This window comes from Tasmannia lanceolata, unplaced genomic scaffold (genome assembly GCF_043159265.1).
Source record: "Tasmannia lanceolata isolate RefF3 unplaced genomic scaffold, GAP_Taslan_0.1 ptg000003l, whole genome shotgun sequence".
NCBI classification, from domain to species: Eukaryota; Viridiplantae; Streptophyta; class Magnoliopsida; order Canellales; family Winteraceae; genus Tasmannia; species Tasmannia lanceolata.
This window is the reverse complement of record NW_027518680.1, coordinates 46,830,647-46,850,040: the sequence shown is the minus strand read 5'-3', so window position 1 is coordinate 46,850,040 and position 19,394 is coordinate 46,830,647. Positions and strand designations below refer to the sequence as shown.

General features: G+C 40.0%; 1 protein-coding gene across 5 annotated transcripts in view; it reads right to left on the bottom strand.

Annotated features, from left to right (window-relative positions):
• Window positions 1–17,271, bottom strand: part of LOC143855020 (uncharacterized) — a 45,132-nt gene extending 27,861 nt beyond the window's left edge. For 2 of the 5 annotated variants that reach the window (XM_077365198.1, XM_077365189.1), the window contains exons 1-5: window positions 17,104–17,267; window positions 16,426–16,952; window positions 11,877–12,237; window positions 9,431–10,842; window positions 8,606–8,719 (exon numbers count right to left, since the gene is read on the bottom strand). In XM_077365198.1, the coding sequence (XP_077221313.1) occupies window positions 8,606–8,719; window positions 9,431–10,842; window positions 11,877–12,237; window positions 16,426–16,833 (2,295 nt within the window). In that variant the 5' untranslated portion in view covers window positions 16,834–16,952; window positions 17,104–17,267. Of the gene's footprint in view, window positions 1–8,605; window positions 8,720–9,430; window positions 10,843–11,876; window positions 12,238–16,425; window positions 16,953–17,103 lie in introns of all 5 variants that reach the window. The other 3 variants (XM_077365212.1, XM_077365180.1, XM_077365204.1) reach the window with 3 other exon arrangements.
• Window positions 17,272–19,394: the final 2,123 nt, after the last annotated feature.

Here is a 19,394-nt window from a genome sequence, read left to right as displayed (position 1 = left end):
ACTTTCAATGATACTTCCCACACATTTTCTCTTTACTTTCCTTATAGATTTTCGCTTCTCGCATCTTCTCTGATCTAAATCCCTTGATTTGCACACTCCTTCCCACTCTGGCAACTATGCCCAAACAGCACCAACTTAATGTTGATACACTTGAACATGCTCGTTTAAATCATATGGACCTGTTTACAATCGATAAAAATGATCCATTGTATCTTCGTGATCTACATGCATGACAAAACTCTGTTTGCTCAAGCATCTCACAGTGTTGAGTTTGGCTTTTAACATTGTCCAACAAAATGCCTAACTTGTGGAGGTTGCAGCATTCCAAACATAATTTGAAGTAGATGTTGGCACCTTTAATAGCTACATAAATTTAGAAACTGATTTTATCAAGGAACTCCCTCGAGGGCCATAGATCCAAATGAGTCATGCAAACTCCCTCCTCAACCAATGGATCATGTCAAGCTTAATGATTCACCCACACCACAAGATCCTTATTAATAGCCCTAGCTTCAAAAACCATTTTCTTTGTAGCTACCACCCCATAAAGTAGATAAAAAGCATTGAGAAGCCAAAATCATACAAAAATTCAAAGGGGTGGGCTCAACATGCAATCCAAACATTGACAGTCAAAATTTCATCAATTACTTGCCAATAAAATCCTTGTAGAGTCAAGTGTAACATTGCATCCAGACCCTCTAAGACATAACATAAAAGGACACGTCCAAAAGAATTTAACGCAATTGCAATGCGATCAAAATAATAAAAATTTAACCATACCAAAAAAAAAATCAAGAAGGAAACAGCAAAAACATAAATTAAATAGATAGATCTACGATGCCGAAGCCCAATGTCCATCAACAAGCAAAAGAATGTACCCAGTGCCCTTTCAAATGCTAAAAAACATAACATGTAAACTCCCTATAGAACCATTAACCTACTTAATCTCCACCTTCAGTCATATCTAAGCTCAGCCCTTGTAACACTTAATAAAGACTTCAAAAACAGAAAATAGAAACAAGAGACCATGAAACCCATGTAACAGCATTTCCCAATGGCATCCTTCACCCATCTGCTTAACTTAACCGTAAAAGTCAAACAAAGATCATCTAAATTCCCTAAAATACAAAAAGACCAGGTCTGAATTTTTTGGCTGCGTGTCGACCAATGAAGTTGGGTTCACCCCATTCCAAACATTAAAAAAAGAAATAAAAAACATTGACCTTTTCTTTTGGATCTTGTTTGAAATTGACAAAAGGGGCTCAAATCCATTCTATCAAGTCAATTTTAGAATCCGATAATTCAATCACCAACAAACCAGATATGATTTTTCATATTAATACAAACAAAAGGAAATGTAAAATTTCACTATTAACTAAAACAGTAGCATGTCATAATGCTTGCTCACTTTTACATCAATTTGAATGTAAGGCATACTGAATTATATGCATTGATATCAAATGTGATCACTTAGGTGCCTAGGTGACCAACCAAATAGGAATAGTGTCAATTGCCCAGACCAGAGCTGAGCTTTTCCCAAACTGAATGTGTCTATGTTTCCCTAGATGAAAGGTAGGAAATTTTCAGCCCAATTACATTGTCAGGAAAGCTTGGGGACACCCCTATAGCCAGAGGCCTATCACCTTGGTGAGACAGGCAGCCCAATCTTGAAGACAAAGTGACAACCTAGGGGTGTTTAAATTTTGTAGCATTCATCATCCTCCTTCCAAAAACTTCTTCCTCCATCTCTAAGTGGATCAACTGGATTGGAACCAAATCGATCATGGTTCTCAAATTTTTTTAACAAACTTGGATTTTTATCTTTCCACCATCTTCTACGTCTTATATATCCACTAAATGACTTTTAGCTTTCTAGCCTAACTCTATTATATTTTTCTAAGTTTAAGAGTTTTCAATTTCTTCCTAATTTGTTAACTAAGTAAATCATGAATTCTCTACACTCATTAATATTTTGAGGTGTGCTAGTCATACCCTATATATCAAATACAAAGGGGGAGACACCACATGAGTTGGGTGGTCTGAAGAGAATAGAGACTTGTGTAGCCAGTAAGATACGATTCTTTTAAGCCTTCGCCATCAGATAAAAAGATAGAAACAATAAGCAGCAGAAATGCACCCCAAACCCTCAACCTCATGTCTTCTTTGTCCTGTCAATGCAAAACCTCAGCCAGCACTTCCTTCCCCTTAATCTGTTTATGCCCTTCTCACTTGGCTGGCTAAATGGATGAGTTTGTCTTGATGGAAGCATGGATTTAAATTTCGGTTTCGGTTTCGGTATAGATTTTTTTTTTTCAAATTTTGGTCATTTCGGCCGAAATTCGAAATTTTCAGATTTTGGTCCCAACTGGACCAAAATCCAAAATTTCGTATTTCGGCTGAAATTTAAAACCATGGGTGGAAGTATCAACACAACAACACCGTTTAATGGAAAATGATTATTTCAACCATAAAATCCCATGGAATTGGCCTGCCTTCCAATTTTCACCCGTCTAAGTTGAGCTCAACAAAAAATTGACCAAAAGCGTTGGAGAATTGAAGACTTTTGAGATTCAAAAAATCGTTATTTTAATAATGGGTGTTAATCATGATTTTTTTTAGTTTCTTCAACTCTAAACCATAACATAGATTTGTTGAACTCCTAAGCGGATTTTTGTCTAACTTCCAGCAATTGACTCCAAATCATAATTTTCATCATGCCCTGAAGTCGTACCACGTACATGGAAAGAGAGAGAGAGAGAGAGAGAGAGAGAGAGAGAGAGAGAGAGAGAGAGAGAGAGAGTTATAGCTAACACCCTAGAAACCAGTGGAGATGCCATATCATTTTGGCAGAAATTTCTGTCAAGGGGTCAAAAGTTGGGACTGGGCATCATTTTTTAATTATTGTTTTTGACCAATAACATCATTTTTTAATTATTATTTTTAAAAGAAAAAAAGCATAAGAAATCGATTAAGGGTATTTGCACAAATTTTGGCTGACTTGACGAATCGAGTGTTAGTGGCGCATGCCTTTTTGAGGAGACTCTAGAATAACTCCTTACTCGTGTGTTCCCCAAATCCGAGTGCTTCTAGCAAGATAAGAACACGGAGTTCTCCGTATAAATAATAGTGATCAGCATGTTGTCTCGCTGAAATAAGTGGTACTTTAAAAATCCCCACGAAGGCGACTCGTCCCTTTCTCTCCGCTCTCTTAATCCGTCATGTAGCGCTTCGTCACCAAGGTTTTAAATCTCGGTTTCGGTTTCGGTTTCAGTACGAAATTTCGGACAAAATCTTGTAAAAATTTCACCGAAATGTCCGAAATGTTTCACCGAAATTTCCTAAATTTCACCGAAATTTTACCGAAACGAAACGTTTCGGCCGAAATTTCCGAAACGTTTCGGCGAAGTTTGGTACTTTTCCGACTCACTGTGAATTTCGTTTCGTACGTTTCGGCCGAAATTTAAAACCATCGTCACATCCCCAAACGATATTTCTTTCATTTGCTTTTTGGGGTTACCTTTGTGAGGGTAGAGCTTTGCTTGTTCGATCTGCCCATTGCCATCTTCTCCTCCCTTTGCGTGTTGTTGGCGGATGGCAATGGAGTTGAGTTCTATGAGCGGCCTTTTGAGCATGCTGAATGAGCAGCACTCGGTGTTGAAGCTTCACACCCTCGCCAATCTCAATGCCATCGCTGAGTCCTTCTGGCCTAAGATCTCCACTAACGTCCCAAACATGTGAGTCATGATTTCTCTCTTCTTTCTGAAGGGGTTTTGAGTTATTGCTCATCCTGGGTTCATTCCCTTTCAGATTCAACTGCTCTCTAGGTTTTTCTCTATAATTTGGTGTCAAGGCTCTGTTTTTTGTTTTCACCTGTATCCATTTTCTGATTTTCGAGCTAGGTTCTTTTAATTTGTCAGCAATGTTGGTTACTTTGGGTGAAATTAGTGATTTATATTATACTGTTTTTTTTTTTTTGTATGGGTTTGCTTTTAGGGTTTTTTTGGATTTGGTAATGTTCGCTCACAGTTCTTTTTGCCTGATATGCCTATTTTAGTGTAGTACACATGCAGACTTTGTGGCAAACCTCGCGAAGTGTCGGCAAGTTCAATGCATGGGGCTTCTGTCATGTTTAGCAACTGGCTGCAGAAGGTGGTTGGAATTACATTCCCTAAGAAATTTAAACAAACTTTTTGTAGATTTCTTCTAGGTCCCTTTGTATTGAAAATTTAGGGGCAAAGTTGCTCAAACAAGAACTCTTAGCATGGACTGTGTAAAACTCTTCTAGGTCCCTTTTGTAGTGAAAGTGAAGGGCAAAGATCCTCAAACATCTGATCTTCGTTTCCCGTCTAAAAGATCTGATAGTGAATGGAGAAAAATCAATGACCTGAATTACAGAATGTGGGGTTTGTACTTCTCTCCACTGATCAGATCTCATTTCAATCAATATATACCATATGCTGCAATGGATATATATTGTATGCTGCCATTTTCTAGTCATTGTTCAAACTGTTCAGTATAATTTGTCGAGCATATGGAATTATTGAATATAGACTAGTCATGTGCCCATTTTGACTTTGAATTAACTAACAAGACTACCAGGATTTGTTACTTGTTTAATAAATATTCCTAGTGTGAAATCAAACTCATCCAAAAGCTTCTATCTCTGCAGGTTCTGCCCGAAGTCTTATAACTTGCTTGGCGGATTAAGGATTGATGCTAAAGGGGGAAATATGGATGAAAATGGTACTCCATCTAGGACAAATGGGATGTGGTTAAAGCTCTGATCGTTCTTCATACCAACAGATGGGATTTGCCCAGTTGAAGGTGAGTGATCTGTCAATCTCCCTCGATGGGGTGGATGTGCTTCAAGACTTGTCTCTTCTTTTCATGTTTATTTTGAGGTTCTGATTTCACTTTCCCTTTTACAAAAGAAGAGGATAGCAGAGCTTGAAGACAAGGAGTCCGTCAAGACAGTGGAGGATGATGAGGAGGCTAAGACCAGTCCGGTAGCCCCTATCTGGAGACAGCGATGAGATGACGACGATGATGGGTCTTCCTACTACCCCAGTCAGGAATAGGACCATGGTGAGGGTTCCGGGGGTGCTGATGATTATAAGGGGGAGGTTCCAGAGAGGGAGACCTCCAAGAGACAGTGGATGATGGCCCTTCTTGGGTCAAGTCAGTTCTTGACATACCCATGCCCCCAGGGACAATCCGGCCCTCGCCCTTGAGGCTTCTAAGCGGACTGATCAGGCACTCCCACGACTGACCGAAGCAGCGATTGAGGAGCAGGCCCCCCTTCCCACGTCCCAGGCCATACCACCAGCCGGGAGCAGCCCGAGGACCCACCAGCCCAAGGAGCTTGATTTTGTGTTTTCCGTCAGAAAAGTGAACCAGTCAGGGTAGCTTGTTCTTTGTCGCTTTGCCTTGATGGCTATTGAAAGCTTAAACCCAGTAATTTTTAGGTTTTTTTGGGCTGAGATTAGTGGTTCTTGACGTGGGCTTTGTTAATTACAGGGTGGTTTCAAAAATGGTATTCGTTCAAGAAAAGCCAAACGTGTAGTAATTTATAATGATAAAGATCAGAATATCAATACTCATACTAGTACTAATACTAATAGCGAGAGCGATTTAGCAGAAGAGGTGGCTTTGATACGTTAGTCACAACAATCGGATTTTCATCGGGATCTGATCACATGATCCATCCTCACTCAAAGACGTAAAACAGTGACATGAGAAATGTTTCTAGCAAATGAGCATTTATTTTTTCTTGTCCGCTATAGATGATTGCATGTTGATTCTTAAAGGTTAGAAACTAATTTGGGCTGAATCTGTAGATAAGAATTATGGAAAATAAATTTGGAATGGACCATGATGATGTCTCAATGCAGTCGATCTTTATATTTTCTTAGTGTCTTTTCTTTTCTATTTCTTTTTGGGAAATATTTTCAGCACTACTGTACTTTGATGAGGGCACTCCTCACTTTATTAAAAGTACGGTATAGCCCCCACCATAAGATGATCCAAACCGTCCATCAGCCTAAATAGGTTGTGCTCCAAAAATTATTTCCATAGGATGATCCTAACCCCCCAATCTATATCGGGTTAGGATCAACCCTCTAACATTCAAATCAGAGGGTTAGGATCAACCCTCTAACATTCAAATCAGAGGGTTAGGATCAACCTATGGATATGATTTTTGAGGCACAACCTATTTAGGCTGTGGCTCATCTAATGGACAGTTTGGATCATCCTATGGTCCAGGCCATACCGTACTTTTAATAAAGTGAGGAGTGCCCTCATCAAAATACAGTAGTGCTGATAACATTTCCCTTCTTTTTTTTGCCATTTTACTTTTTTGCTTTTTTTCTTGCTTGGTGATTATTGGAGAAACAGAAGATTTTATTTTTTTTTTGGGTTTTTTACATGTTGGATTCTTTCTGCATGCAAATGGAATACGGTGAGGAGCTTGGTTTTGGGTGTTGGGAGAGAACCGGTGTTTCAAAATACGGATGCAGATCAAAACGCGGCCAAATAAAATCTTAGTCGACTCGGCACAATGCAGTCGAATGAGCGGTTGACGCAGTCATAAGTCGGGAGAATCAAAGGAGTTTTTATTGACTTTTTTTTATGGGTAAGCTGAGGAGTTTTTATTGACTTTGTAAGACAAATTTCGAATGCAGCCAAGGTAAAAGGTTGTCGACTCGGGGGTGTCCACGATGATGTGGGAGAGTTTTAAACTATGGAGGGAACACTTAGGATCTAGAACATTTTTCTTTTAAAATCTGATGTTGTACATACAGAAAAGGATTATCTCTCCAAAAAGAGACAAACCTTTTCTTCTTTTGGGTTTTGAATTGAGTGTGTGATGGGGATCATAGACGTTTGTTGCGGACTTATTATAGGCTGGGCCGCACTCAAGGGGGGCCGGTATGGATATTTTTGGGTAATTTTAGTGTTGGTAGGGATATTTTGGGGATTCTTTTGGGATTATTAGAGTTAGTTTGGTCTTTTAGGGATTTTAAGGGCATTTTAGTGTATTATGATTCTTCCGCAGAAGTTAATATGTTTCTTCCTCAACATCACCTACAAAGATTTTTCTACGGAAATCTGTCACCAAAACCAACATGTTTCCATTTCTGTGTAAACATAAATGTATACTAAAATCAACACTTGAAACCTTGTTCTTGATATGCTAAATACACAGAATTATCTGCATTCATTTCTCATCTATGCCTTGAAAAATGTTTTTCAATGTCTTGTTTTCTAGGTGACTACCTAGGCACCGAAGATGAGCTACTGGCTACTGCCTAGGCACTTGGACTACTATGACTATATCTTATGCATTGCTGCAATCTTCCCTTCAACCCAACAACTCAACACAACAAAGCCTTTGTCCCAAACTACTTGGGGTTGGCTAAATGAATCCTTTAGAAAAATTTCATGAAGAAGGTGAAAGGAATATATCCGGCTCTAATCCCGGCTCTAGTTGGGTTCTTCTATGTGGATCATTTTCTTTCATTCTATCCTATCCAAGATCATGTTCTCTGTTATGTTCCTAGCTATCAAGTCTTTCCTCACTGTTTCTACCCAAGTTGTTTTCGGTCTCTGCCCCTACCTCTTTTTACTCCATCAATTTGGCACGAGTTGCCTCTTCTCACCGGAGCATCCAAAGGCCTACGTTGGATATGTCCAAACCATCTTAAGCGGTGCTCTCTCATCTTCTCCTCAATTGGTGCCACCCCCACCTTTTTATGAATGTCTTCATTTTTAATTATATCTAACCTTGTGTGGCATCACATCCATCTAAGCATTCGCATCTCCGCTACACTCATCTTATGCACATGCTTCTTGGTGGCCCAACATTCTAAGCCGTACAGCATGGCTGGCCTCACAGCTGTCTTATAAGCCCTTCAACTTGGTAGGGATTTTACAGTCGCACAGAACTCCTGGGGCAAGCTTCCACTTCAACCAACCTGCTCTTATTTTATGATTAACATCCTCTTCAATATCTCCTATCTTATGTAGAATTGAACCAAGATAGCGAAGGATATCCCTCTTTGGTACCTTCTGTCCAGTCATATTTACTACATCCTCGTCCGGCCTCCTTACATTACTGAAGTTGCAATCTTCCCTTCAACCAATTACATATTATGTTTCCTGGTAACTAGTGAAACGCCAAACAACATCAAAGTGTACAATTTCACATAAGTGGTAAAATCAATGAATGGGATACTTGTATCATTCAAAAATTACACCAAACAATAACGAATTCAGGTTACCATTCAATAAGGAAGTGCGTTACCATTCAAAAAAAATTATATCAAAGCATAAGGAATTCGGGTAAAATTGCAGCAGACAATAGATCAGAACATGACACACTTTAACAAATTCATTGATAATAGAGTGTAAATATATTCACTTCAGTTTCCAGTTCTTGCGCATAATGAAACACAAAAAGCTATAGCATTGCAATTTATTACAAGTGCATTAAAATGCTACGGCACAGATGAAAATGCTAAACATAAAGTAATTGAAATTTAGAAACAGAAAAATACAAAATACTCTGAAAAATACAAAATAGAGAAAAAACAAGTCCATTCACCTCATTCTTTTCAGGGGTGCATGGTCGGCCAACAACCTTCGGCAGATCATCCGGAAAATAACACCGATTCACAATAGCCCACTTTGAGCTAGTTTTATTGTCCTCCCACAAAGCCTATGACATAAAAACCATGCTTCTGTCATAAAAGAAATAGAATGCACAAAGAGAACCTAACAGGGCAAAATGTTCTATAATGCAAGGATCAGAAATGCGATGCCTGCAGACAATTGATTAGAATTCACTAGAGTTTCAAATTTCTGAAAAATAACGAGTAGAAAAACAAGCTATTACAAGGGATAGTGTTAGATATAAGCATGGTTTAAAATTCAGCCAAAATACCGAAATTTCGGATTTCGGCCAGGGCCGACACCGTAAGTACATGAATTCGGTGTCGGCCCAGATTTCAGCCTAAATTTCGGCCATTTCTAAAAAAAAAAATTTAAAAACTGAATTTTTTTGGTTGTAACATCACTGAATTTTTTTTTAATTACCGAATTTCGGCCAAAATTTCGGACTGAAACCAAAAGTTTAAACCTTGGACATAAGCCTGCAAGGATAATAGAGAGAGGGGGAGAGTTTTGAAATGATTGATCAGTGGCTTGTCTGAAGTTTTGAAGCTGACAGCTTGTGATTGTTAGAACGAAAAAGAGCACAATCTTGCAGCTTGTAAATAATTTGATATTCAATACATTTTCAACTTTCTGAAAAGTGACAAGCAGCATAAAGGTCTATTAAATGGATAATATTAGATCTTGGAATGTTTACAAGCATAACAATGATAGAGTGAGTGAGTGAGTGAGTGAGTTGGAGAAGATAATGGCTTGCCTGAAGTTTTGAAGGTGACAACTTGTGATTGTTAGAACGAAAAAGTGCATAATCTTGCAGCTTGTACACTACCCCACCAATGCTACAAGACTTGTAATATGTCTTCCCATCTGCAACTTGAAGTACATCACCATCCCAATCCACAATATTCAATTCCTTCAATGAAGACCTAGCGCAGTCACTGGCTCCATTGCCACTGTCCAAATTCCTGTTGGAAACGGCCCGATCACCACCTTGGTCTTCTCTCTTAAAATCATACCCAGGCTTACATTCAGTAGCTTGTCTTAAATTGGATGGTCTTTTTAAATCCTCACATGTACCCTTGCTAATTTCATGCATTTGAATTTCAGAAATTTCAGCGTGCACAAAAGTTGTCTCATCCCCTTGTGTGACACACGACATTTGAGACGGATGACAGGTATCAATACCATTGTCAGACAATTGGGCAGGAGTAGATCTCTCCATGTCATATGGAGATGATTCACTAAATTGTACGTTCCGGTTATCAGTTTCATTTTGTGCTCCAGCAAGAACACTAACGAACCCTGTCCTGTCCTTTGAGAGATCTGTGCAAATTTCATTGCAATGCCCGTCATCCTTTTCAGTTCCACTCACTGAGAAATCCACACTTTGCAGTTCTCTTCCATTTGATTTGAAATCCACAATATTGTTATTTCTAGTACTGGCAACCTGAGCAGAAATTGGTAAGCAAGGGTTACCATTAGCTATTATTTTATGATGATTAACCTTTTGATCAGAATTTTCCATTCTCTTCTCTGGAGAAGCCCGAACTTCAGTGGTGTTTGAAGTTACCTTTGGTGCACCAGTATTCCTGCTAACACGACCATATTTAGGGACAAAGGGCTTCCCATCGCTCATTCCCAAGCACTTGGGGCAGTGCCACTCACCTTTAGGAATGCCTTTTTGATTAAATGACTTGAGGCATTTTAAGTGGACCCCTTTCTCACAACCATCACAAACAAGTAAACTTTCTACATCATTGATGGAAACCTTGCATATTTGGCAAGTTAAAGATTTGTTCATGTAATCAATTGAAGGAATTGTCCAGTTAGGATGATCAGGAAGCCTTGGTTGCAGAATCTTCTGAACATTTTTGGCAATGTCAATGTGGTTAGTATAAAGTGAAGGAGCTAGCACAAAATTTATGCCCTGCGAAGGTTGGCGTATGGCATGCGGGTTTCCAGTTGCAGTTTGCACCGCAAAAGCTTTGGCGCTGTTATCGCTTATGGCCTGAGGGGCAAATTGGAAGGGATTTACTTCAGGAACAGACTCAGACACCTTAGGAGTGCGATCTGACAGGTTACTTGCTTGACCAACTTTAGCTGTTGATAATGGGGATTGTAAGGAAGCCAATGTTGGAGCTTTCTCTACGAGGTTATCTCCAGAAGAACCTGCCGCACAAAACAACCACATGTTCAGTAAAATATCCACAAACTAGCATACAGTGCTAGGCAGAAAATAGAGAGAAACAGCATCCCTAAAATTTATCAAGTCTAAATAGAAATAATAATAACCATCCAATATATAATTGCACCACATACTACAACATAAAGTGGCACGGGCTAGAAGCGCAATTAATGTTCAGGGAGGTCCAAATTAATGGCCAAATAGTAACTTGAAAGTTACCATCTCCCCGGACGCCTTCAAAAGATGATGCAATTGTGTAAAAATATAAAGGCAACAAATAATAACAAAGATACCTATGACCTGACTGACTCGTTTAGACCAAAGTTGCTACATAACTCAGCTCAAGTTGTAATTTGTAAATAATGCAAACTAGGGGTGCAACTCGGGTCGGGTTGGGTTGGGTTGGGTTGAAGCCAACCCGAACCCAACTCGAAACTCTTAAGCCGTCAACCCGAACCCGACCCGACCCTCAACCCAATGAAGGCTAACCCAACCCAACCCGAACAATTAATATCCCGACCCGAACCCGAACCCGACCTGATTTCCCAATACGGGTTGGGTTGAGCCGGGTTGGGTTGGGTTGACCCTGTTATGGTGATATCTTTCCCCTTTAGGTTTTTATGTTCTAAAAAACAAAACAGAAAATGGAAAAAAAAAAATTAAAATGTCGGCTTTTGATGCGGGTCGGGTCAACCCGACACCTCAACCCGAACCTGACCCAACTCGGGTTCAACTTCCTCAACCCAAACCCAAACCCGACTCAAAACACAACCCAACCCATGATTTTTTTGGGTTGAACCCGACCCAAGTTGCACCCCTAATGCAAACTGCCCTCCCAGTACAACAAGCGTAATGGCTTATTAATGTATATAAATTCTAAAAATGCTTCTGGCAAGCTACTCCTTGTACTCTTATATCTACTCCAAGACCATCAGAAAAGGTACCAGTTGTTCATCAGTTCTAGTGTGCAACACAAAAGATAGTCTGTCCTTAAAAACAAAGAAGAAACAAGATGCACCTTGAACGTGTGACAAATAAGACGGCCCATTTGATTGTGCTTCCAATCTGAAATGTACTCCTTCAGTTCGGGGCAATGCCAATGGAGAAGGAACACCTTCTAAAGAACTGATAGATGGTCCCACTGCCATGCGGGCATTAGACGACTGTGTCTCATTAACATGTGACTGATTCAATAAGGATGCCGCAGGTAGTGCATAAATAGGAACTGCAGGTTGAAAGCCAGCAGTAGACGGGGACACTGAATTCCGTTTGTCCTGTGGGAACCTATGAGCTGCACCAGCACGAAAGAAATTACCATGGCTTTCAGATTTTGTGCCAAACCCCACTTGTGGAGCAAATTCCTTGGATTCTTCCATCTGCTGAAAATAAAGCCGAAGGGAAAATAAAATGCCAATTTATATATGACACGCATTTTTAGCAGAAGGGGATAGTAGTAATACAAAGTGATGCTTCAAGATATACATTCGGATGAAGAAGGGTTGGGAAAAAAAGAATAGCACAAGAACAGAGAACATATCAGAATTTCCCAAGCTGAATTTTAAACAATAACAAAGGAAAACTTACTCGCAAAGGGAACTGCCAACACAAAACAATCCTACAACATAATCATGATATAAAAAATCTACCATGATAAGATGAGTGTCATGTCTTACTTAAAGAAAGCATGTGAGAATACTATAGACACTGGTATTTACAATGAAGAGTTGAAGACATCTTTAGCTGAGAGTCATCTCACAATTAGTCCAACATAATAACATAGCCTCTCTAAAACTCTTAGTACCCAATTCTGAACTTCATTTTAATGTAGCTATTCAGAAGCCTGTGATCAATAAAACAAATCCTTGAATAACTAGACGAAAAGCTGGTAGAACGCTCTAATATGCCAGTCATTATGCAAAAAAAAAAAAAGAAAGCACACACACACACAAATGAAAGCATTACAAAAAGAAAATGTTAACATTGGAAATAATCCAATGTTTTTTCATTTATCCGGTAAAACTTAAAATGCACAATGTGACAACTGGAACATGAGAGTGTGAACCATGTCTAGAAGGTATCGAAGTTTCCTCTCAGCTACACCATTTTGCTGAGAGGTGTAGGCACAAGACGACTGATGAATAATACCACGACTCTCCAAAAAAGCCTAAAATCCATTTTAGGAAGAAAAATATTCCCGAGCATTATCAGTACGCAAACAGCCAAGGGAACAATGATACTTGTTAGAAATTTCTGAGTAGAAAGTGCTAAAAGCATAAAACACCTCAGAACGATCCTTGAGTAAAAATCATAGTTGCCGGAAACTCCTTGGGCGGGTGGGAAACCCGTTTCCCCTAAAACGAGTTTCTCGTGGGTGGGAAACTCGTTTCCCCTAAAACGTGGGAAACGCATTTCGGTAACGTTTCTAAAATATGATAAAAAATTGGAGAAATGTTTCTGAAATGCATAGGAACATATGAGAAACTTATGTAAATCATGTGTGAAACGCACGATAAACGTATGCAACACTCGTAGAGAACGCATGTGAAACGTGTAGGAAACATATGTGGAGCTCACAAAAATTATTTTGGAAAAAGCACATCAAAAATTGTGAAATAGATATTAAAAGAGAAAACAATAGCATATATTGTAAGAGAAATAAAAATAAGCAAAATTCAAATAGAAATTTGAAATTAACAAAATTTAAATCTACAAAACCACATATTTTGTGTTTTCATTGTGTTTCATGTGTGCTTTTTCTATCGTATTTGAAACGCTTCTAATCTGTTTCCTAAGAGGTTTCTCGTACGATTTTATATTGTTTTCTCGTTTCTCGTTTCCCCTAATATTTTTTTCAAGCGTTTCACGTTTCTGTTTCACGTTTCGTTTCCCGAATTCGTTTCCCACCCTAGTAACTATGGTAAAATACCCAAGTCATGTGGGAATAATCATCTACAAATACCAGGAAATACCTAAAATCGAACAAGGATGTGGTCCGACAAGGACCCCAAACATCGGAATGAACAAGTTCAAAAGGATGAGAAACACGACTAACAACACGAGAATAAAACGAAACACGATGGTGTTTACCCAACTGACACAACTCGCACTGAAAGTGACTAACGGGACTAGAAACGATGGCAGTGCGGTGAAGCTTCTCCACGGGAGGGTGACCCAGATGACAATGTTACTAAAATTATCAATTGTGCGAAGTACAGTACAACCACGATCAAGATAGTATAGGCCATCGACCTCACGCCCCGAACTAATCTTCTTCCCCATCTGCAGATCCAGAAACACGCGATAAGAAGGGGACAAGTAGAACAACCAAAATGTTTAGTAAGTTGGCTGACAAAAAAAAGGTTAAAAGGAAATTTAGGGACATAGAGAACAGAGGACAAAGAAAGATTTGGATGTGGGGAGGCAACACCGACTCCAGTAACAGGAGAGGTATTCTCGTCAGCCAAGGTAATCACAGAGAAGAATAAGGCTGGAAGGAAGAAAGTAAAATGGATTTACCAGTCATATGATTGGAGGCACCAGAGTGAATGAGCCAAGAACCAAAAATAGTAAGGAAACAAGATGTAGTGCTACCTGGCAGGGCAAGAGTGACAGTGGGATGCTTGCCTATGTCGCGAAAGTGCAAGAAAGCCTCAAACTCGGTCTGTGAGAAAACACAGTATCCATAGGGTCAATCAGGATGTAGATCATAACAAAAGGTGACCGAGTGGTCGTCCAGACCACAATGTGTACAATACCTCCAAAACGTCCACCAGGTTTCCTCCAGTCTAAGCAGGAACATCCATAAGAGTCGAACATGAGGACAGAGCGTCTCAAATCAGTACCAACAACGAACACCAACAAATGAGCACACGAAAAACACACCAACGTCAAGCACAATACCAATAGATCAGATAAGAAACATCAGAGACGATGCAGGCGCGAATCACATAGCTAGAGCAAGCGAAGTAAACCGCAACCCAAGTATCACGAACAGTAGAAATCGATGAGAAGAATAGGGTGATAAACAAATGTAAGACCGAGCCACAACGAATGAGAGGAGATAATACCACAATCACGAAGAAGAAAATCGGGAGGGCAAGAAACAATCAGCCCAAGACAACAGCACAGGGCCCCGACACATCAACAAAGCCGAGCATACAAGCAACAAAAAAGCGATGAACTACAACCAACCAACTACGAACAACAACTCAACTCAACTCAACAAAGCCTTTTTCCCAAACTAGTTGGGGTCGGCTAAATGAATCCTTTAGAAAAATTTCATGAAGAAGGTGAAAGGAATCTACTCGACTCTAATCCTAGCTCTAGTTGGGTTCGTCTACGTGGATCAGTTTCTTCTATTCTATCCTACCCAACCAACTACCAACAACAACGATGAAAAAATCACGAGGGCGAAGATACACAGCCCAACGAAGAACACAGCCTAACAGACCATCACGGGGCCTCGGAATATATAAAGAAGCCGAAGAGACACACCACCACCACGGACAATGAAGTATGATATTTCGCATCACCCCTCTGTTTTATCTTGATCTTTCTAGGCCTTCAATCCTTTCTTGTTCCTTCCATTTACTCTTTTTTTGTCTCTTTCCAAAAAAAAAAGTAATTTGCGAATCCCTCCCCGAATTCGCATCAGAGTCTAAAAGCAAAGATTCATCACACCATTATACCTTGCAAATGGATCTAAAACATTGTTACGAGTGATATGGGTGACTCTTTTCACAAACTATGGAAGAAGCTCCAAAATCTAGAAAAGATATTTCAAAAGCTCAGCTAGTAGAGGAATGAGGAACATAACCAATACGGGGAACAGGGAATACCGGACCATATCTGCTTTTGCGCCATGACAATCTCACAAGAATTACTGGGACCTACACATATTAGTACAGTATACCGGGGTCCCCAGCCATAACCACAAGTGCAAGTTTCCCCACATGTGGCTCATCCGTGCTTTCCAAGGCGCTGCCTGCGACTCAGCATGGGAGAAGGGGGCTGAAGTGCACACTTTCCTGTTCAGAGCATTGTCCGAGTGAGTAGGCAGCGCCTACCAAGCAAAGCTTTCTTAAAGAGGCTGGGCTGGTTCCTTTTCAGCACCCGCCCTAAATATATTTGAACAGCATCCAGCTGCAGACTTTGTATGAATAGAACAGTGACTGCGATCATAGTACTACGCTTGGAGAAGTTTATGTAGCAGTCATGCAGCTCAACATATGAACAAACATAATCACATCGGGGGTATCATTCAGATTATATTAAAACAAAAAATTCGTGAATGCACAGAATGATGTGATAAAGCGATTAAGTAGCATGTTGTGCAATTGCCAATAATTGATTAGACTAAGTATCATGTTGTGCAATTGCCAATAATTGAATCGTGAAAGTAACTATGCATAAGAACAAAATTCCGTCTTCGATCCATAAACTTTCAAGCTAACAAAAAAATTTATCTATGATGTAATGCTTATAACTATCAATAGTTAGCTAAGAGATCAAGCAAAGTAGCCATATCAATTCATGTGTAATGGAAAAAAGTAAGTTGTAAAGCTGACCTTTCTCTTGGTGAGCGAAACTTTCTCTGCTATCGACATCTTAGGAGGACGAAACCCGAACCTCTGATCTCTAGACCCATTAAGACCTAAATCTTCAACCAAAACCCTAACCGCCTCTCGTGGAATAAAATCCTTAGGCGAAACCCCCTCACACATCGCAGCCAGCTTCTCCCTCGCTTCCGCCATGAACCCTAACTCCACAACACTCGGGCTCCGACCGCCCCTCATTTCACCCAACGCCGACAAAACCATCACAATCTCCGCAACCCTCTTCATATCACCACCATAATCAACCCTAGATTTCTTCGAAAATCTCGCACCGGACTCAAAACCCTCCCCATCTCCCTCCAAATCTACCCACTCCTCCATCAATTTCCCTTCAGAAAAGCCCAAATATTCATCTCCCATCCTAAGAATCTCTCACTCCCTCGATCTCCGAAAAGAATCCCGGTCCGAAAAGTCCAATCTTCATTCGCTGCTAGGGTTTCGAGAGAATCCGAAAGTGGAGAGAAGAGAAGCCATCGAACCTGCAAATGAGAGAGGTTAGAAGCCATGGGGAGGAGGATAGAGAGAGATGGGAGGGAGAAAACCCTAGAGAGGGGGTGAGATAGGGAGAAATGGTGGGGAAGGTTTTAAAATTTTTGAAGGAGAGTAGAGATTTGAGTTGGTTTTATATACCTGTTTTGGCGGGTATTTGAAGAGCCTAAGTTCGGATCAATGATATGTGCCGGTGGGAGAGAACGAGGGATTGTGAGCAGGAGAGAGAGAAAGAAAGGCAGAGATTGTTTTTTGATTAAAATCGGTCTCTCGGTGGCGCATATAAAAAATGGAGAGTTTTAAATCGGCGGATTGGAGAGCGTCGATTCGCCGAGGAATTGAAATTTTAGGTCATTTTAGATTTAAGTCGGGGGAGATGATTTTTTCACCCCCCCCTGTATGATAGATTGTGGCAGACTGTAACGCTTTTTGATGATGTCAAATCACGTTAAAGGGGGCCGCATAATCCTAGAGCGGGGTGAAAAAATCATCTCCCTTAAGTAGCGTAGGAAAAGACTAGAGAGCGTGTAAAACTACGAGTTTACGACTAGGGTTTTCTTTGGCAGAGGGGGTTATATTTGATATTTCCACCCCTTATTTTGGGTATTGCCACACCTCATCATCTATATTTTCGTTGGGCTATGTTTCCAAAGGGAAATAAGTGGGGGCGAATATGTGTAAGTGGGACCACTTGTTCAATGATCCGAGGCATTCATTTGGTGGTTCATATAGTAGATAAGTAGTACCATGATAATCTTTTCAATTGGGGGTGATACACATTTAATTTTTCTGTAGGCAAGCTTGGATTTAACCACCTACCTATTGGTTTAGGGAGAGAGAGCCATTTACAAATTGGGCTAAAGGTTCTACCCGTGGCTAGGTACATTTATATTATAATGCAAATTACGAAAAATTTGTTTTTTATTTCTGAATTAATGATTGGCTGGTAGTTTCAACCCTATTATCATTGGAGTAGCGTCGTACAGTTCAAAAGACCATTTTGCCTCTTCTCCAATTTTTTCTATTTATTCATCTCCACCCCAGCCGACCTTGGCTCCAACTCAAAAGATGAAGAAAAAGAAGAGGAGGAAGAAGAAGAAAAAGAAGAGGAATAAGCGGAAGGGGAAGACGAGGAAGAGAAAGCAGAGGGAAAAGCAAGAATCGATGTCGAAGAAATGGAAGATGCTCAAAAAAATTTAAAGTGTGGAAAAGTAGAAAAGAAGAGGAAGACGAAGAAAAAAAAAAGGATTTGTAAAAAGCAAAAATCATATCAAATCAGCAAAAATCAGGTCGACTCAACAAAGGTAGGGTCAATTCGGCAAAAAATGGGGTCGACTCGGTAAAAGTTGGGGTCGATTAGATAAAATTGGGGTCAACTCGATAAAAGTTGGGGTTGACTCGGTAAAATTTTTGATCGACTTGGAAATTAAGTTGGGGTCGGCTCGGTAGAGATAGGGTCACCACTGAAAAACATAGAAAATAAGAAGAAGAATAAGAAGAAAAAAGAGGAAAAAATGAGTATCATAAGGAAAAATATAGAAGTTGGGTCGACTCGGAAAAAGACGGTCTCAACTTGATAAAAGTTGGGGTCAACTAGAAAAAGGTCATGGTTGACTTAGTAAAAGTTGGAGTCAACGTCGATGACATGTTGGTGAAGAATGTGCAAGCCAATCAGCACGTAGCTGTGGACCCCGATCTGAGAGAGGCCGGGGGGCGTGCCCCAGACGAGTCTTGGTCAAAATGGGGTGTCTACAGTAGCCGACCACGAAGAAGCATTCAGGTTTCGCGAAGGTACAAGATGATGTTAAACCCTAATATATGTGCCCTCGGAGTAATGACCATGAAGTTCTTCGGGGTCCATAGTCGTACAGAGGGAAATAGAGGTTAACCTGGAGAAAATTAATGCTATGTTGGACATGTCTCCACCCCAAACAATAAAAAAAAAAGAAGAAATATACACGTTAGATCGTAACATTAGGTCGGTTTATGTCGAAATTGTTGGGTATATAATATAACACATATATGTTCTAATATAAGCCCAATAAGATAATGGACCGGTGTAGTGGGCCTACATGGGCTAGAGTCCATTAACCATTCAATAACCCTAGTGTATCTCTATATATAGGGGCTGGAGACAACAAACTTGGTATTCCAAACTAGATACCTTGGGTGTAATGCTTTAAGCACTCTTTGCTTATACCCTAATTCTCCTAACAATCTTAAAGCACTAGCAAATAGCAACCCTAGTCGTCTGCCTATTTCACTCATTTTGTTTTTCCACCAATTGAAGCAGGAATTATCCCACAACAACAAGAGGACATCTGTCTCTTATATTCTTGTGGTTTTTACCCCAATTGGATTACACGGTTTGAAATACACATTTTGCAATACTCGTGTGACTTATCTTCCCCAAGAATCGTCTCAACCACTCT